We start from the raw sequence: 21,095 nt of genomic DNA, 5'->3' as shown, positions 1-21,095 counted from the left end.
ATTCTACATGGAATGTTTGCTATTCCACTAGCAACATTCCATGTAGAAGGCTGCGTAGGCTTCTGTTTCTGTGAGTCTGACGTCCTGCACGTACGTGCAGGACGTCAGACTCACAGAAGCAGAAGCCTGCGCGGCCACATTGGGGTTAGATAGATTCCTAAAGGACAAGTCCATAGACCGCTATTAAATGGACTTGGAAAAATTCCGCATTTTTAGGTATAACTTGTCTGGAATGTTTTTACGTTTGGGGAGCGTGCCAGGTGCCCTTGACCTGGATTGGCCACTGTCGGTGACAGGATGCTGGGCTAGATGGACCTTTGGTCTTTCCCAGTATGGCACTACTTATGTACTTATGTACTTATGTACTAATGTTGCTACTATTGGAGATTCTACATGGAATGTTTGCTATTCCACTAGCAACATTCCATGTAGAAGGCTGCGTAGGCTTCTGTTTCTGTGAGTCTGACGTCCTGCACGTACGTGCAGGACGTCAGACTCACAGAAGCAGAAGCCTGTGCGGCCACATTGGGGTTAGATAGATTCCTAAAGGACAAGTCCATAGACCGCTATTAAATGGACTTGGAAAAATTCCGCATTTTTAGGTATAACTTGTCTGGAATGTTTTTACGTTTGGGGAGCGTGCCAGGTGCCCTTGACCTGGATTGGCCACTGTCGGTGACAGGATGCTGGGCTAGATGGACCTTTGGTCTTTCCCAGTATGGCACTACTTATGTACTTATGTACTAATGTTGCTACTATTGGAGATTCTACATGGAATGTTTGCTATTCCACTAGCAACATTCCATGTAGAAGGCTGCGTAGGCTTCTGTTTCTGTGAGTCTGACGTCCTGCACGTACGTGCAGGACGTCAGACTCACAGAAGCAGAAGCCTGCGCGGCCACATTGGGGTTAGATAGATTCCTAAAGGACAAGTCCATAGACCGCTATTAAATGGACTTGGAAAAATTCCGCATTTTTAGGTATAACTTGTCTGGAATGTTTTTACGTTTGGGGAGCGTGCCAGGTGCCCTTGACCTGGATTGGCCACTGTCGGTGACAGGATGCTGGGCTAGATGGACCTTTGGTCTTTCCCAGTATGGCACTACTTATGTACTTATGTATTCAGAAACAAAAATACACAACTGCATACATTTTCCAGGGACACTGACCTGCTTTTTTCTTGTGCCAAATCATCTTCACTGACCCCTGCTCTTATCCCGACTCAGTCTCTTTCTGTTCCTGCTCTTTTTTTTTTCTATTTTTTTTTTCCATATATTGCTTATCCAATCTGCACAGGATCATTAATATCAATTATTCTGCAAACTGCACCAGCGGCCTCTCTGTTCTATTTACTTCCTCTCATCTCTGCTCTCAAAATAAACAGAAGAAAAAGCCTTTGATAAAATGACCCACATGTTCCAATATATCAATTACTGTGATTACTTGGCCGCTTCTTCCTGCTGCCCTCAAGATGTAACCGGTAGAGATAGGACAGCGGTGTACATAATCGTATTATTTTCTGGATCACAAAGAACAGGGCTATGAAACATTTAGATGGTGCTACAAGGTGTAGACAAGGCAGTTCCTGCTCTGTGGAGCTTACAAGTTAGTCAAGACAGACAGAAGCTATTAAACAAGAGGAGAATAAGGCGGGAAATGTGAAAGTCTCAAATGGTGGATCAATAGATGCAGTTACATAGTAGATGACGGCAGAAAAAGACCTGCACGGTCCATCCAGTCTGCCCAACAAGACAAACTCATATGTGCTATTTTTTGTGTATATCTTACCTTGATTTGTAACTGTCATTTTCAGGGCACAGACCCAGCACTATCCCCGCCTCCCAACCACCAGCCCCGCCTCCCACCACCAGCTCTGGCACAGACCGTATAAGTCTGCCCAGCACTATCTCCGCCTCCCAACCACCAGCCCCGCCTCCCACCACCAGCTCTGGCACAGACTGTATAAGTCTGCCCAGCACTATCCCCGCTTCCCAACCACCAGTCCCACCTCCCAACCACCGACTCTGGCACAGACCGTATAAGTCTGCCCAGCACTATCCCCGCCTCCCAACCACCAGTCCCGCCTCCCACCACCGGCTCTGGCACAGACCGTATAAGTCTGCCCAGCACTATCCCCGCCTACCAACCACCAGTCCCGCCTCCCACCACCGGCTCTGGCACAGACCGTATAAGTCTGCCCAGCACTATCCCCGCCTCCCAACAACCAGCCCCGCCTCCCACCACCGGCTCTGGCACAGACCGTATAAGTCTGCCCAGCACTATCCTCACCTCCCAACCACCAGCCCTGCCTCCCAACCACCGGCTCTGGCACAGACCGTATAAGTCTGCCCAGCACTATCCCCGCCTCCCAACAACCAGCCCCGCCTCCCACCACCGGCTCTGGCACAGACCGTATAAGTCTGCCCAGCACTATCCCCGCCTACCAACCACCAGTCCCGCCTCCCACCACCGGCTCTGGCACAGACCGTATAAGTCAGCCCAGCACTATCCCCGCCTACCAACCACCAGTCCCACCTCCCACCACCAGCTCTGGCACAGACCGTATAAGTCTGCCCAGCACTATCCCCACCTCCCAACCACCAGCCCCGCCTCCCACCACCGGCTCTGGCACAGACCGTATAAGTCTGCCCAGCACTATCCCCGCCTCCCAACCACCAGTCCCGCCTCCCACCACCGGCTCTGGCACAGACCGTATAAGTCTGCCCAGCACTATCCCCGCCTCCCAACAACCAGCCCCGCCTCCCACCACCGGCTCTGGCACAGACCGTATAAGTCTGCCCAGCACTATCCTCACCTCCCAACCACCAGCCCTGCCTCCCAACCACCGGCTCTGGCACAGACCGTATAAGTCTGCCCAGCACTATCCCCGCCTCCCAACAACCAGCCCCGCCTCCCACCACCGGCTCTGGCACAGACCGTATAAGTCTGCCCAGCACTATCCCCGCCTACCAACCACCAGTCCCGCCTCCCACCACCGGCTCTGGCACAGACCGTATAAGTCAGCCCAGCACTATCCCCGCCTACCAACCACCAGTCCCACCTCCCACCACCAGCTCTGGCACAGACCGTATAAGTCTGCCCAGCACTATCCCCACCTCCCAACCACCAGCCCCGCCTCCCACCACCGGCTCTGGCACAGACCGTATAAGTCTGCCCAGCACTATCCCCGCCTCCCAACCACCAGCCCTGCCTCCCACCACCGGCTCTGCCACCCAATCTCGGCTAAGCTCCTGAGGATCCAGTTGAACTGAACTGAGGAACCATTTTATCTAACCGAATCTGAAAGTGAGAGGGCTGGCCTTGATCCTTGTCTTAGGGGTCCTTTACAAAGGCATGCTGAAAAATAGCTTGCGGTAGTGTAGGCGTGGGCTGATCCATTTTTTAGCGCGCCTGTAAAAAAGGCCTTTTTTTTGGGCTGAAAATGGACGTGCGGCAAAATCAAAATTGCCACGCGCCCATTTTGGGTCTGAGACCTTACCACCAGACATTGACCTAGCGGTAAAGAATCCGGGCGGTAATGACCTACGCGCGTCACATGCCCCTTGGCGCGTGTTCATTACGCGTGCCAGAAAATAAAAAATAATTTTAAGACGCGCGCCAAAATTGAAATTACCACAAGGGCCATGAGGTAACTGAGCGGTAACTCCAGTTTGGCGTGTGTTTGGCACGCATAGGCACTTACGCAGCTTAGTAAAAGGGCCCCTTAGATTTACTGTGCCTGAATCTGAATAATGGGCTATAAGCTGTCTTTAGCATCATCTTAGAAAGGTGGACTTGAAATACAATTGCTACAGAAATCTGATTATGCTGAAAGGAAAGGGCAACGTGGAGGTGCCCGAGTGGGAGACTCCCAATATCCCCTGGCAAGGACCATCTGCCAGTGGTAGGGTTGCCAACCCTGCAGGATTACTACTACTACTACTACTATTTAGCATTTCTATAGCGCTACAAGGCATATGCAGCGCTGCACAAACATAGAAGAAAGACAGTCCCTGCTCAAAGAGCTATGTAATAAAAGTGAGCCAAGTATAGGACAATCAAGCCATTGTGACATCACTGATGAGGTTGGCTCTTATTGGTGGCCTGAGGCATTATGACATCACAATATCACCTCTGATTACAAGAGACTACTACTACTACTATTTAGCATTTCTATAGCGCTACAAGTCGTACGCAGCGCTGCACAAACATAGAAGAAAGACAGTCCCTGCTCAAAGAGCTTACAATCTAATAGACAAAAAATAAATAAAGTAAGCAAATCAAATCAATTAATGTGAACGGGAAGGAAGAGAGGAGGGTAGGTGGAGGCGAGTGGTTACAAGTGGTTACGAGTCAAAAGCAATGTTAAAGAGGTAGGCTTTCAGTCTAGATTTAAAGGTGGCCAAGGATGGGGCAAGACGTAGGGGCTCAGGAAGTTTATTCCAGGCGTAGGGTGCAGCGAGACAGAAGGCGCGAAGTCTGGAGTTGGCAGTAGTGGAGAAGGGAACAGATAAGAAGGATTTATCCATGGAGCGGAGTGCACGGGAAGGGGTGTAGGGAAGGACGAGTGTGGAGAGATACTGGGGAGCAGCAGAGTGAATACATTTATAGGTTAGTAGAAGAAGTTTGAACAGGATGCGAAAACGGATAGGGAGCCAGTGAAGGGTCTTGAGGAGAGGGGTAGTATGAGTAAAGCGACCCTGGCAGAAGACGAAACGGGCAGCAGAGTTTTGAACCGACTGGAGAGGGGAGAGGTGACTAAGTGGGAGGCCTGCAAGAAGCAGATTGCAGTAGTCTAAACGAGAGGTGACAAGGGTGTGGATGAGGGTTTTGGTAGAGTGCTCGGAAAGAAAGGGGCGGATTTTACGGATGTTGTAAAGAAAGAAACGACAGGTCTTGGCGGTCTGCTGGATATGAGCAGAGAAGGAGAGAGAAGAGTCAAAGATGACCTCAAGGTTTCGAGCTGAGGAGACAGGGAGAATGAGAGAGCCATCAACAGAAATAGAAAACGGGGGGAGCGGGGAGGTGGGTTTGGGGGGGAAAATGAGAAGCTCGGTTTTGGTCATATTTAATTTCAGGTGGCGTTGAGACATCCAGGCAGCAATGTCAGACAAGCACGCTGAAACTTTGGTTTGGATGCAAGGTGAGATATCAGGGGTAGAAAGGTAGATTTGGGAGTCATCAGCATAGAGATGGTAGGAAAAGCCATGGGATGAGATTAATGAACCAAGGGAAGAAGTGTAGATAGAAAAGAGGAGGGGTCCAAGAACAGAACCCTGAGGTACGCCGACAGGCAGAGGGATAGAAGTAGAAGAGGATCCACCAGAGTGAACACTAAAGGTGCGGAGGGAGAGGTAGGAAGAGAACCAGGATTGTCCTAACCCAGAGGTTCTGAACCCAATGGGGACACACCAAGCCAGTCGGTGTTTCAGGTTACTCACAATGAGTATGCACGAAATAGATTTGCATACAATGGAGGCAGCGTATGCAATTTATCACATGAATATTAGTTGTGGATACCCTGAAAATCCAACTGACTGGGTGTGACCTGAGAACTGGGTTCAGAACCCCTGCTCTAGACAAGTCTCCAGGAATGAAACTCCAGGACACTAATGCATGCAACCTGGAGGAAAAAAAAAGGAGTTTTCCCTTCCCCTCCAAAGGTAAATTTAAACAGTGAATCAGATTTACCACGTTATCAGTTCTTCATTCCTTTCGTATATTGATAGACTAAAGTCCAACCTTTCTTTGCAATGTCACAGCTTGAGAAGACCACTCGTTATTTTACAGACCTCTATCATATCTCCCCTCAGCCGCCTTTTCTCCAAGCTGAAGAGCCCTAGCCGCTTCAGCCTTTCCTCATAGGGAAGTCGTCCTTATCATTTTCGTCACCCTTCTCTGCACCTTTTCTAATTCCATTATATCTTTTTTGAGAAGCAGCAACGAGAACTGAACACAACATTCGAGGTGCGGTCGCACCATGGACAACACTAGTACAAACTTGCATATACTCCCAGATTCTATATATGGCGCCCAAATTTGTGAGTGCACCCAAGATGTGCATGCAAATTAATGCGCCAATTATCAATAATTGGAGGCTAACAACGAATTATTGATGTTAATTGACAATCATTAAAATCCGCATGCGCATCTGGCTGTGCACTATTCTATCTAGATGGAATGTTGCCAGTGGAGGAGTGGCCTAGTGGTTAGTGCAGTGGAACATGGAATGTTGCTACTATTGGAGATTCTACACAGAATGTTGCCAGTGGAGGAGTGGCCTAGTGGTTAGTGCAGTGGAACATGGAATGTTGCTACTATTGGAGATTCTACACAGAATGTTGCCAGTGGAGGAGTAGCCTAGTGGTTAGTGCAGTGGAACATGGAATGTTGCTACTATTGGAGATTCTACACAGAATGTTGCCAGTGGAGGAGTGGCCTAGTGGTTAGAGCACCGGTCTTGCAATCCAGAGGTGGCCAGTTCCAAATCCCACTGCTGCTCCTTGTGGTTCTTGGGCAAGTCACTTAACCCTCCATTGCCTCAGGTACAAACTTAGATTGTGAGCCCTCCTGGGACAGAGAAATATCCAGTGTACCTGAATGTAACTCACCTTGAGCTACTAATGAAAAAGGTGTGAGCAAAATCTAAATAAATATTAAATATTTGAGGTTCTACATAGAATGTTAATGTTGCTATTCCACTAGCAACATTCCATGTAGAAGCCTGCCCTTGCAGGTCAGCAACCCGCGCAGGCTTCTGTTTCTGTGAGTCTGACGTCCTGCACGTACGTGCAGGACGTCAGACTCACAGAAACAGAAGCCTGCGCGTCCGCGTTGCTGATCTGCAAGGGCAGGCTTCTACATGGAATGTTGCTAGTGGAGGAGTAGCCTAGTGGTTAGTGCAGTGGAACATGGAATGTTGCTACTATTGGAGATTCTACATGGAATGTTGTTGAGTGGAGGAGTGGCCTAGTGGTTAGAGCACCTGTCTTGTAATCCAGAGGTGGCCGGTTCAAATCCCACTGCTGCTCCTTGTGATCTTGGTCAAGTCACTTAACCCTCCATTGCCTCAGGTACAAACTTACATTGTGAGCCCTCCTGGGACAGAGAAATATCCAGAGTACCTGAATGTAACTCACCTTGAGCTACTACTGGAAAAGGTGTGAGCAAAATCTACATAAATAAATAAAAAAGTACCATCATGTGGCAGCGAGGGGGGTGGCGGGGAAGCAGGCCAAAATGTGCCCCCCTCACACACCTTGGGCTCTGGCCTCCCTCCCCGTCAAGGTATGGTTACGCCCCTGCTACAACTTGGTTGCTGTAAACCAAGATTCTCAAGGCAAAGCTCGGTTGCATCTCTTTAGCACAGTATCATTTTAGAGGTTCTAAGAAACCCCATTCCTTACCTGCATTCGTTTAGAAAAATGCACAGCGAAGAATGAATAACATTTTCCACGACTCCCGGCACCCACAAGGAGAACATCCACACGACGGTGTGGGTCCGTTTCAATTTTCTGGAAACCAAAGAGATATCATAATCAGGTACGTGCAAGGGATTCTTTGTGCTTTTTATGTTTAGCAAATAAAGGGAGAGGGGATGGGATCTGATATACCATCTTTCTGTGGTTACAATCCAAGCGGTTTACAAATTAGACACAGGTCCTTATTTTGCACCTGGGGCAACGGAGGGTTAAGTGACTTGCCCAGAGTCACAAGGAGCTACAGTGGGAATCCAATCCGGATGTCCTGATTCTCCAGCCACTGCACTAACCAAGATATCAGCGTGTTTTTTTTTTGGCAAAGCTTCCCATATTTGATGACTGCCAGTAAACGGGCTCTGGTGATTTTAACACGGTAAATTTCAGGAGCAAGGCTGACCTTCACACAAAGTAGGAACATGAACCAAACCTCTCCATAAACAGTTTTTCAGACCATATTGCAAAATATTAAAAAAAAGACCCACCCCTGTTGAAACAAATGAGTTTCAAGCAAGAAGGTTCCACCTAGAACTAAAGGAACCTGCTTTCCAAGACAGGAACTGTTCATAGTCCGTGTATGAGTGGATCCAACCCCCCCCCCCCCCAGCGGTCAAAATACCCATCCTCCAACATTCTCAAAGTTAACTTGCATCAAGGCCGCCGAGAGACAGAGCTGGGTCTGGGTCAGGGCCGCCGCAGCTGCTCCCCCACTCAGACCGCCGCTGTTCCCTGCTCTCCCTCCACCCCACTCAGGCAGCTGTGCCCCCTGGGTCATCGCTGCTGGGCCCGGGATAGAATCATCATCACCGCTGCCCCCCCTCCCAAATCGTCATCACCACCGCCGCCACAGCTCTCCCTCCCTGCTCCTTCCTCTGCCCAGCATTACCTGCCCCTGCGGCTGCTTTCCTGAGGTCGCACGTGCTCAGTCTCAAAACTGAGCATGTGCGGCCTGAAGGCCAAGCAGCTGCTAGGCAGGCAATGCAAGGGGGGCCCGACACCGGGAGTTTTCTCTCTCCTGCTCCTATCGGGGGTGCAATCACCCAGGTCCCGTCAGGAGCAGGAGAGAGAGAGAGACCCATGCGCCGGGCCGCCTGGGCCCGGGGAAATTTTGCCCCCCCCCCCCCCCCCCAGTGGCTATGCCCTGCAGCTGGGCTCAGGAAAGCTTCCCCCCTCCTCACATAAAATCATTCGTGGGGGATACAGACACATACATGCAAACAATGATCTCACAGGCTACCTTTTTGGAAGCACATTTAAAAAATAGCTCCAATTAACATAGTATAACTAAAATGTGGAGAGAGTGTTGTCATTTTCCACTTTCATTTTGGCGACCCGTCCAGTTAAAAGTCGTCATAGTTTAATTCATCTGTTTACAGTGACTGCAGGCCCATGAAATGCCATCGTGCAGTGTTCTGTTTTAAAGACCTAATTCTATTTCCTGTTTTGACACTTATATGCTTTTGCACTTTTGTTGCAGGAATTTCAGATGTGGGTTTTGGTCAGAGAAATCTGCCCTTTTCTGCGCACCTTTTTGATGCTAATGTAGCGTTTAAGGCTAAGGCTCAAGAAGAGAAGCAACCTGTCAATTCAAGAGGGCGCAGAACATTAAAAACTGATTTTGTAGGCAACCTGAACGCAGCCCTGAGTCATGAACACTTTCGCTCTGGCCCCAGAACGGGACTGAGAACCATTTTCATAGGCCACTTTTTATGAGACCTTCCAGAATTGAACTGGATTAGAATCAGTGACCCAGGGTTAGATTTTAGATATAATGTGGAGAGGGGAGTTTAAGCGCCCATGTTGGGGCATGGAAAATTTCCAATGTTATTATACAAGAGGCTCTGCCAGCTGCAGAGCTTCTGGTAAAATAGATACGTGACTGCATGCTAATGGCTTTCCACATCCATTGGGAGTAGCAGTTTTTAAATGGTGCACACAGGGGAAAAAAATAACTGTTCCCCCCTCCCCCAACATGTGTATTGGAGCCGCTTTTTAAAGTTGCTGCTCTCACTTTCCATATTGCCCCGATCCTGCAGCAGCAATCACCCCTGCCACCCTTCTCATACCCCCACCCTACCCTCCCAAAGCATCCAATACCCTCTCAGACCCACCCCTCCCCATAATGCCTTATTAAAATGCCCTTATTTGGCAGTCTGACCCCTAGTGGTACTATCTAATGGCCATTTTTGAACCTAAAACCATAAAAGCAGACGCGAGTGGGGATTGCTCCTGCTTCCACTGGACACCAGGGATCCTAGGTAAGGCTGGGGATGGGGGGATCAGAAGGTTAGCAGGGGTGGGTGGAGAGGGAGCAGGGTGGGACTAGACCTCAGCATTGACATCTGCCCCTTTGAGCAGGCACATACGTGCAGGATGTCAGACTCACAGAAACAGAACAAAGCATTGCGCCGGAAGAATAAGACCTCGGCTGGCGGGGATTGGGGTCCCCCGCCAGCAAAGGTAGGCGACAGCGATGACGACAGCGGTGGGGGAGGGTTGGCAGCAGGAGGGGGGCTCGAGACTCTCGGCAGGGTCGTCGGCAGGGGGGTCCAGGTCCAAATCTATGGGGGCCCAGGCCCCCATGGCCCCCATGGCCCCAAGTAGCTAGGCCACTGGTGTAAACGTCCCCTATCTAAAACAGCACTTACACACGTTTGCCAATCTACATATGTAATTATTTAAAATAAGGCCCTGCAAACGTCTTGACAGTCTCCTCTCAAGTCATCCAGGACCCAAGATCCAGACTAAGCACTTGCTTAAATTGGAGTCGGCAAGAGTTGCAAATGCACCCCAGTACCACACTGTGTGTCTCTAGTTTTTACGTCTCCGAGATGCATTTTATTTTTTTAAATTACTTACCGCATCAAAGTCGATTATGCACCATGGCTCTTGCTTTGAGGTGGGGTCAATCTTCTGCATAAGAAATAATGAAAAATGAATCAGGAATCACACTGGCGGGCATAACTGGTATAACTCACATTATTTCTTAACCAAAAATAAGAAAATAGACAAAAACAAAAAGTACAGTCAGATCATAAAACATGCAAGAAACAAAGCAGCAAACACCAATAAATCTGACAACCTTTATTAAGAACAGCAAAAATTAATTGAAATGGCATCACGTTTCGCCCTGCAGCACAACAAGGTGTTTGTGTTCTCAGGGTTCACCTAAAAAAAAAAAGTCTCAGGGGCCCTTTTACCAAGCCGCTTAAGCGTCTATGCGCGCCAAAATGGAGTTACTGCCCGGCTACTGCGTGGCTCGTGCGGTTATTTCATTTTCGGCACGCGTCCAATACGTGCATCCAAACAATAATTTTTAATTTTCAGACCTGCCTAGGTCATTACCGCCTGGTTACCGCATGAGACTTTACCCCTAGGTCAATGGCTGGCGGTAAGGTCTCGGAGCCAAAATGGATGCGCAGCACGTCCTTCTTCGGCAAAAATGTTTTAAAAAGGCATATTTTGCAGCTGCGCCCAAAACACACGTCTACACTACCGCAGGCCATTTTTCAGCGCACCTTAGTAAAAGGACCCCTCAATCCTCACACAATTCCTTCTTAAAAAGTAGGCGAGTCACTGTTACCATGTGATTAGACTATCCAGCAGTTGAATTTCAAAGCAGCTGCACGGCTGCTGTTCACAATAAAGAAGGCAGTGGTGTTCCTAGGTCGGCTGCCACCCAGGGTGAATCGCCGTTGCGCACCCCCCCCCCCCAGGTGCAGCGGCGTCCGTCCCCCCAGGGTGCGGCACGACACCCCCATGGCGCAATGACACTCCCCCGACGCATCAACCCCCCCACTCCCGGGCATTCTTAACTGCAGAGAACAGCTGCTTGGCTGTCAGCTCCGCTGGCTCCGTCTGCCCCGGAACAGGAAGTAACCTGTTCCGGGGCAGAGGGAGCAGGGAACCTGCGGAGCCGATGGGCACGTGGCTGCTCTCTGCACCCCTCCAGCAGCGTGCACCCGGGGCGGACCGCCCCCACTGCCCCCGCCCTTGCTACGCCACTGAAAGAAGGTCAGATTTACTGTTGCAACTTTCTGCTCTGTTTCTTCCAAAAATAAGGAAACACAACGTTTATTGTCACATCATTCTTTGCACTTGAAACAAATACTGCACACTGGTCTCATACATGCTGCACTTACTCTTCCCTGATGCCTCAACTCTGACGAACATATAGTAGCCCTTGTAGTCAAACAGACAAACCAGTCGCAACAAGGGTGACAAAAGAAAGGGCCGTAGGCGATGATATCACAATTATCACCTTTATTGTCCCCGCCCCATCCCCTTGGGTCAGTGGCGTATCAAGGGGGGGCGCTGGGGGCGGTCCACCCCGGGTGCACGCCGCTGGGGGGTGCCGTGGCACGCGCCTGTGGGCTCCGACTTCGCTCATTCGCTGCAGCTCCCTCTGTCCCGGAACAGGTTACTTCCTGTTCCAGGGCAGAGGGAGCTGCAGCAAACGAGCAAAGTTCGCGAAGTCGGAGCCCACAGGCGTGCGCCGCGGCACCCCCCCCCCCCCAGAAGCATGCACCCGGGGGGGGGGGGTGTCATTTCGCCGGGGAGGGGGGAAGGTGTCATTTCGCAGGCGGGGGAGGGGGGCGCATCGGCGATCCGCCCCGGGTGCCATCCACGCTAGGAACGCCACTGCCTTGGGTTCTGTCTCCGTCCCCATCCCATCCTTGCAGGTTCTGTCTCATCCCCGCCCCGTCCCCAAGGGCTCTTGTCCTCATCTGCAGAAGCTTCGAACAATTATGATTTTATATTTGAATCTTTTTATTAAAGTATAAAAAGGAACAATATGCTGTAACTATTGTGTATAAATTACAAACAGAAAACAATAACAACCCTCCTCACCACCATCACCCTTTACCCTTCCAACCCCAACATTAGCTGATTTCTACTCCCCCAAGGAATCCTAATCCACCCTGTTAAAATGTCCAGGGGTACAAAATACAACCTGTTCTGTATGCCCTAGAGGGGAGAAATATGCCCTATGAAACACTGTTATGATTTTTTAATCTGTAGATGAATAAAAAGTCATCAACAATCTCAGCATTCAGACTAGCTCTCCTGTATTTCACAGTCCTTCCTGCAATAGAAGATGTCTTCTTAGAAGATGTGGTGGAAGCAGGATGTACAAGATCCCCCATGCAAAGTTTGCTAGTTGTGGCCAGCATGTTTGCTTGTTTTCCCAAAAAAATCAAAATACTGTTGTCTGCATCGCTCAAACATAAATAACAGTCCAGTTCATTAACAGGCTTCAAAGTAGAAAATGATACAGGGACAAAATTTGTCCCCATCCTGGCCCTGTCCTCGTAGGATCTGTCCCCGCCTCCATCCCTGCGGTCACTGCGGGTCCTTGTCCCCGTGTCATTCTCTAGTGTGAGGAGCTGTGGGCACAAGGGAGGAGGGATTAATCACCCACTTAGAATGACAGTTTCTGGGGCCAGAGACATAAAGCACCCGAATACTTCCCACCATTGCGCAGTGCTGCAAATGTCCAGTACTGCTGTAAAAATGTAGGTGGTAAAATTCAGCCCACAGCAGTAAGCGACTTGAAATATCCAATGCTGGGTCGTATGCTGCTCCCGGCTTCAATATCTGGGTTTGTGCGCTAATCCATAACTTAAATAAGTATCGACCGATATTCAGACCACTGCCAGGTTAACTTGGCACAAAGTTTGAAGAGGTTTTTTGCTGTCCTAACCTTATGCGCATACTTAGCAGCAGGCGTAGCTAGGTGGGGCCACGGGGGCATGGGCCCCCTTCTACTTTCGACCCCCTCACCACTGATCCTCCCCCGCCACTTTCGATCCCCCCTCCCTCTGCCACCGATCCTTCACCGTCAGGTACCTTTGCTGGCGGGGGTCCCCAACCCCCGCCAGCCGAAGTCTTCTTCAGCGCCGGTCTACGGCGCCTTCGCTGATCTGTTTCTTTCAGTCCTGACTCCTGGCATCCTGCCTGCAAGTCCTGTATGTAGCCCCGTGCAGGACATGCATGCAGGATGTCAGGAGTCAGAAACAGATCAGCGAAGGTGCCAGATACCAGCGCTGAAGAAGACTTCGGCTGGCGATGGTTGGAGACCCCCACCAGCAAAGGTACCTGGCGGCGAGAGGGGGTGGTCAGCGGCGGCAGGGGGAGGGTTGAAAGTGGCGGGGCGGGGTCGGCGGCTGGGGGAGGCGGGCTAAACTGTGCCCCCCACCTAGGGCTCTGGCCCCCCCCCCCTCCCGCCGAGGTCTGGCTACGCCCCTGCTTAGCAGACCAAATATCACTGTTAACCACTGTGCTACAGCTGTACCCAAATGCCCTCAGACCACCTCTAACCTAACCAGTAAGGGAATGGCCAGTTAGCAGAGATATTTAGTGGAACAATCTGGTTACACGACGCTGAATATCATTGGCTAGCTGGCTCATCTCTCCTGGTGGTTAAACCCTTTGAATATCTACCCCTTACTTATTTGCCGCCTTTTCGAATTGGATTGTGCATGACTCATAAGGGGGCGTGGCCTTGGGAGGGGCACGGATGGGTCAGGGACGTTCACAAAAGGTGCAAGCAGTGTTACAGAATAGTAGGGATTCTTCCCCAATTTGCACATCATCATTTATACCAGAATTCAGTTGGCGTAAATCCTCACGCCCAAAATTGAGTGTCGAATTCGGTGCTGAACGCATCCTGAAGCACCATTTCTAGAACAGCAATGAGTGCTGAATTTTGGGCAAAAATTTTAGAATCTGGCCAAATACTCACAGAAATCGTAACCTTTATCTTGTCTTCCTCTCTTCAATAGTCCCTTATCCCTTATTTGTCCTGTCTGTCTGTCCTGAATTAGATTGTAAGCTCTCTTGAGCAGGGACTGTCTCTTCTTCATGTTCAATGGTGAAGCGCTGCGTCAGGGCCGGTCTTAGGCAGAGGCGACCAAGGCGGCCGCATAGGGCCCCGCGCCTAAGGGGGCCCCGCTCTGCCTCCGCTCCGACCTCCGCATCATTCATGATGATCCCCTGGCTCGGCCACTCCACTTCTGGGGAGGAGAGGTTTCATGGTAGCATTGTGCTTATTATTTCAATCAGTTTTTTTGTACAAGTTTAGCTTCATTTGTCTTTATTTGAAATTTCATAAATAAAAAAAAATTCTAAAAATGGAATAATCTTATCAATGGGGTGGAGCTAGGGTGGGGGCGGAGCTAGGGTGGGGCTAGGATGGGGCCCCACCAAATTGGTCTGCACAGGGCCCCGCACTTACTAAGACCGGCCCTGCGCTGTGTACGATTGGTAGCGCTATAGAAATGATTTGTAGTAGTAGTAGTAGAAACAAAGAAAATGACAGATAAAGGCCATATGTCTTATCCAATCTGCCAATCTACTAACCTCTATGGTCTGTTCCTCTTCCATGGAGATCCTCTGTGCTTGTCCCATGTGGTCACACCGTTGATCTCGACAGAAGCATTATGATATTCTCTGCTTTATTCTCCATGCCTGTGCAAGTAATTTCTGCCTTTCTATGTGGATACCAGATCTTGCCTGCAGCATTTTACCTCTGCCCTATGACTCATTCATCTTGGAAAGCAAATTAAATCTGCCCAGAGCAAGCAGCAGATACCACCTCAGCCTGGATCCTCAGCTGGTCACAGAGAAAATGTCTAAATATAGGTTCCTGATCAGGTAAATCATAATTCCTCTCTGAACTTTGAGACCACTGGATGGAACATTTATCTACAGCACGAGTGACCAATCTCGGCCCTCGCTAGGTGGGGTTTTCAATATTTCCACAATGCATATTCATGAGATCTTGCATACAATGGAGGCAGTGGATGTAAATAGATATCATACATATTCATTGGGGAAATTCTGAAAACCGGACTGGACTGCAGCCTTCAAGGACCAAGGTTTGACACCCCAGGCTTGCATCTGGTGTTGAACTCAGAAAATTTCCCCTGAGAGATCAAGGAACTATAAGAAAAATCATAAAAGATCTGCAGCCTCTACTCCAGGAGGATGAATTACTCCAGGAGGATGAATTACTGAAAGAGATATTCCCATCCCCACCAGTGCTGGCCTTCCGACAGCCACCCAACTTAAAAACAAGCTAATTAGAAGTAAGCTCCCAACACAGACTCAAAAAGAAAAGAATGGCACACATCCTTGCAATATATCCAGCAGCAAACTATGCCAAAACATTTCACGGGACCCCACGGTCATTCACAAAGGAAAAATATTCAACATTAAGGAATCCTTCACATGCTCATCTTCCAATGTGGTATATATCATTCAGTGTAAAAAATGCAACGAAGGCTGCTACATTGGAGAAACAAGTCAGATGCTAAAGAAGAGATTTAATTTACATAGACACCATATGAAAAATGCTAGTACCAATAAGGATGTCACCCCTGTGGGGCAGCACTTTACAAAACCAGAACACTGTACCAGTGATCAGTGGCGTAGGAAGGGGGGGGCGGGAGGGGCGGTCCGCCCTGGGTGCACGCGCTCGGGGGGTGCCGGCCCCGCTGGTTCCCTGCTCTCTCTGCCCCGGCACAGGTTACTTCCTGTTCCGGGGCAGAGAGAGCAGGGAACCAGCGGGGCCCACGCAGCTCCGTGATGTGCACTCGGGGCGGATTGGCCCTCCCGCAGGTAAGAATGCGGTCTGGGGGGGGGGGGGTTGCGCTCCGGGGGGCGGGTGCACCGAAGAGGAGGGGGGGTCGCGCCGTGCTGCACCCGAGGGGGGGTGCGCAGCGGCGATCCGCCCCGGGTGCCATTAGCCCTCGCTACGGCACTGCCAGTAATTTATTATTTGTTTGTTTGTTACATTTGTATCCCACATTTCCCCACCTATTTGCGTTCGCCAAGTCCGGTAGAGAAACAAATACATGGTGATGTTGTGGTCAATTAAGGTTCAGGCACAATGGTAAGAATCCTAAAAGGGAACTTTAAAACAATACAGGAACGTAAGACCTTTGAAGTCAGAATGATTAAATATGTTGACACCCACCAGACAGGACTTAACAAAGATCTGGGTTTTCTAGCCCATTATAAACCATACAATTGTACTACTTTGTCACCCTCCTGTCTCCATGCATATCTCCCTGTCCCTCATCCACCCGACTCTCCCTGTCTCTCACCTATCCACCCCCATCCTGTTAGACTGTCACTGAAATGCTTTGATGTTTCACTTATATATACTGTCATCTACCAACATTTGCTTATTTCCGATCTGACGAAGAAGGGCAACCTTCGAAAGCTAATCAAGAAATGTATTAAGCTACGTCCAATAAAAAAAGGTATCATCTTATTTTCCTTTCCATGTTTTATTTTGTTTTATTTCTACTGATTACCTTTAAAAGTGGACTAACACGGCTACCACACCTCTCTACTCAGGCACTATAAGAAAGTGGCATCATTACCACCCGTAGAACTACAGTACAGTTTCGATTATCCGACTGTCACTAACCCGACCATCCAGCATATCTGACAGACCCCCCCGATGAAGTCATCACGCTTATTTCTATAAAAATCTTTGGTTTAGAACAATCACATGTACAGTAATTATGTTTTAGTGCCCCGACAAGCTGCACAATGTGTTATAGAGTTGTAAATGAAAGTTTATGCGTTGGTTGAGGGATTTATGCATTGTTTCACATATTATCTGACTTTTCACTTATCCCGTTTACGTTGGATAATCAAGACTGTACAGTACTACTCAAAGCCTGGATCACCCAGCTATGAGTCCATTTTATGAATATGGAATGCTACATATTTTCAGAGGGTAAGGACGGAGACAGATGAAGGGGTTGGAAAGGGGCAGCTTCCCTGAGAGCATTCATTAATTTCAAGACAACCTTCACTCTGAGTACATACAGCAACCCTTTGCCTTCCGAACAGACCTCACAAGAAAACATTATGACCGTTATATGTAGATGGTACAAATCTGTATAAATAAATGCAAAGCTACATTGATCTAATGGCAAAAGTACTACGTAAATTTAAGCTTTACTGGAATATTGTTTGCATCTGTTTGTATAGGGTATATACTTTTTGTTGTTGTTGTTAAATAAATTCTGCTCCTGTAGTTCTGAATCATAAACTTACCCTCCCCCCTCCCAATATTCAATGCCAGGAAACTGAATATCTGGATCAGCTGCAGACCCAGCAGTTACAGGGGTGTGGGCTGATAGTCTGTCATTCTGTGGGAATGACATAGAAACATAGTAACACAGTAGATGACGGCAGAAAAAGACCTGCACGGTCCATCTAGTCTGCCCAACAAGATAAACTCATAGGTGCTACTTCTTGTGTATACCTTACCTTGATTTGTATCTGCCATTTTCAGGACACAGACCGTAGAAGTCTTGCCCAGAACTAGCTTCACCACCCAAACGCCAGCCCCGCCTCCCAATGTCGGCTAAGCTTCTGAGGATCCATTCCTTCATGACAAGACTGCTTTTTTTTATTTATTTATTTATAATTGAGTTATACATCTTATCAAAGAAGCATAAAAAGAAACTAATTCAATTTTTAAACAAAACAATCTATACTTGAGACAAAATAAATGTCTCAGTAGAAGAAATAATCATTGTTACATCAACCTCAAAATTGGAAATACTTAACTAGATCCTAGATAAGGTAACAAATTAAGGTAATTAAATATTTTTTCAGACCGTTACATATTCCGGGTACATTCTCAAACTATCTTTCAGTGCCCATACGAGATCCTAAACTTTAACATTGACATTCTCAGCCTCTTTAGCTAACAAAAAATCTTCGAGTTGTTTTGGATCCATAAACTGGTAACTATTCTGAAGGTAAATAAAAGACTGCTTTTTATGCTGTATGGACACGGTCATTGGCTATGACCCGGTACCCACAGAACGTCTAGCTTCTCCCCAGCCCCAACCAGACAGTAGCTTGGCAGTCACAGAGGATAACACTCAGTGACACTGAATGTTCCCTACTGGACCACTGATCAGGGTTTAAGACTCTCCTGCCCCCTTAAACTCCTTTGAATATCTACCCCTTATATACAATCCCCAGAATCTTTTCAGTGTTAGGGATGGGCTGTCATTGAAATCAAATGTGGTGATAAGAGTAGACACAATGGAGGAAATTCAATCAACGGCACTGAAGCGCTAGGCTATAAAAAGTGTCTGCCTTATATAGTGCTGCGTGTGGATCCCGCACCTAACTTTTGGGGGCCAACCTTATACCTGCTGAAACCTTGTAATTGTTTTGTTATATTACTGATTTGTATTAGTAAGTTTGTACTTAAAAGATGACAATTTCAACAACATGTCCACACTTTTGTATTATAATTTACAAAATTTAATAAAAATTTTGAACTGAAAAAACCCTGCTGAAACCGAGTTAGGCGCGGTTAGGCAGTATTCTGTAATTCCATGCACAATTTTACGGTATGCCATGCCACACCTGTGGCCATGCCCCCACCACATCCCTTTTGGGATACCTGTCATGGGAGCTAGGCGCGTGCCTTACAGAAGAGCACACATGCGAATTTTAATGAGGACCAATTAACATCAATCATTGGTTGTTAACACCCAATTATTGAAGGTTCGGAGCTCGTTATACAACTTATTTGCTGGCGCATCTCAGAAGGAGCATGCAACTTTGTGCACCATACACAGAATCCGGGGGTTAGGCGCGCTTAGTGGCCATTTTCCTTACAGAGTGCATGCTATTTGCGAATAGCACCATAAAAATCAGTGCCGAAAAACCACACGCTTAGCTAAGCTAGGCATAATTTATAGAATTTGCTCATGCACCGTTCTTGCGACTAAAATTTAGACAACCTAAAGCCAGACCTAAATACCTGTGCCTAACTTAGAAGCAGATCGGATGTATTTCATAATAGTGCACATAGGTTTTTCAAACACCCATGACCCCCCATTCCAGGCCCATGGCCACTCCCCCTTTTCAGCTGTGCGCATTAGAACCCACGCACACCACATTATAGAACACACCTAGAAAGTTGTGTGCATGAATTCTAATTAAAGCCAATTAGTGCCACTAATTGGTTAAAACCAATTATCGGCGCTGATTGGCTTGTTATTTGGCCATGCAGCCAAATTAGCGCGCACAACTTAAGGCACCATTTATAGAATTTGGGGTACAGCACTCACTTTTTTCACTAGAAATGCACTTTTTCCCACTAGAATGCACGTGCCCTCATCTAAGGGAAAGAGGACACACTTTTTAAGGGCAGCGCACAGCAGGCCCGATTCAACATATGGCACCTAAAATTAACAGGTGCTAAACAATTACGCCTAAGCGTATTCTAAATACAGCATGAATCTAGAATACGCTTAGGCACACTTCATGAGACTGAATCTATTTACGCCAACAAAAAGCTGGTGTAAATCCCTGCGCGTAGATTTACGTGCACTGGCCCGTATTTTATAACAACGCGCGTAGATTTTAGAATGCCCGCAACATGCCCATTTCTATGCCCCTTTTTGCCTGTGCGCATTAGAATTTAGGTGCAGTACGTCACAGAATACGCTTAGCAATGTACATGCGTAAATTCGAATTTTTGCCAATTAGTGCTCGATATTGCTTGTTAAGAGCTATTAACAATAAAACAACCGACTCGCGTAGTTATAAAATACGCCTAGATTTGCGCGTGGAATTGCGCGTAACTCTAGGCACGCTATATAGAATCAGAGGGACTGTGCACAAAGCTCACCCTCTTAACATTTGTTTCAACATGAACAAGAAAACAAAAACTCACCCTCCCCCAATTCAAACTGCACAATGCAAAACTCTAGGTTTGACATTTACCCCCCCCCCCCCCACACTGATGCTCTTATCATCATACCTAGAAACCTTACACACAATCCTTCCATTTGTTCAGCTTCATGTTATCGCCCAACACGTTCCGCAAGTACAAAGCATTTAAGCCTAAAAAGTCCAATATGTTCATTTAGAAATAGTAGTATTTTTTTTGTTTTTAACTATACTGCTCTGGATAGAAAGAGACGGAATGCTCAGGGACAGGGGGGGGTTGGAAGGTACCTGCCCTGAAGAGCTTGGGGTCTTTGCTGTACTGGCCGATCTGTCGCGTGGAGACAAACGGAGGCTTTTGCGTAAGAAGTTCATCTCTCCCGGGCTCGTCGGTGGCGGCTGACGGCTGCTGTCTGCAGACTGGCCGCAGGGAGAACAGATCTCGGGCTTTCATAGCAGGGAGAAACAAACAAAACAAAAAAAAAAAATCAAACCAGGAAGTGCAAACACCGAGCACCAGAACCAGCACCCTCTGGTGACTCTGCTCTTCCCACTCCCCAAGCGTTAAAGCTACAGTCCCTGCAAAGTGCAAGCTCCAGGATTGCCTCTGGGGCTGGCTCGGTTACCCATTTCCAGGCTGAAGATTTTCAGTCATTCCTGGTTTGGAACTTACATCCCAAAGCAGTGTGGGATTTGTAGTGCCTGACCCTGCTCATTTCAATCACTGCTGGGGTGGTTACAAATCCAGGACTGGGCCAAAAAATCTCCAGCCTGGAACTGAGTAACTTCTGCTGAAACTCATCTGGTCCTTGTACATAAGTATTGCCATACTGGGAAAGACCAAAGGTCCATTGGAGCCCAGCATAGCATCCTGTTTCCAACAGTGGCCAATCC

The 21,095-nt window shown here is 48.2% G+C and overlaps 1 protein-coding gene across 1 annotated transcript in view; it reads right to left on the bottom strand.

Moving 5' to 3' along the window:
* LOC115482595 overlaps nucleotides 1-20,670 on the bottom strand; it is a 175,050-nt gene extending 154,380 nt beyond the window's left edge. The window contains exons 1-3 of the mRNA XM_030222503.1: nucleotides 20,493-20,670; nucleotides 10,338-10,391; nucleotides 7,407-7,514 (exon numbers count right to left, since the gene is read on the bottom strand). Coding sequence (XP_030078363.1) covers nucleotides 7,407-7,514; nucleotides 10,338-10,391; nucleotides 20,493-20,576 — 246 coding nt within the window. The 5' untranslated portion in view covers nucleotides 20,577-20,670. The remainder of the gene's footprint in view (nucleotides 1-7,406; nucleotides 7,515-10,337; nucleotides 10,392-20,492) is intronic.
* Nucleotides 20,671-21,095: the final 425 nt, after the last annotated feature.

The sequence above is a fragment of the Microcaecilia unicolor genome, chromosome 13 (genome assembly GCF_901765095.1).
Source record: "Microcaecilia unicolor chromosome 13, aMicUni1.1, whole genome shotgun sequence".
Lineage (NCBI taxonomy): Eukaryota > Metazoa > Chordata > Amphibia > Gymnophiona > Siphonopidae > Microcaecilia > Microcaecilia unicolor.
The sequence above is the reverse complement of the archived record's forward strand: the minus strand, read 5'-3'. Positions and strand labels throughout refer to the sequence as shown.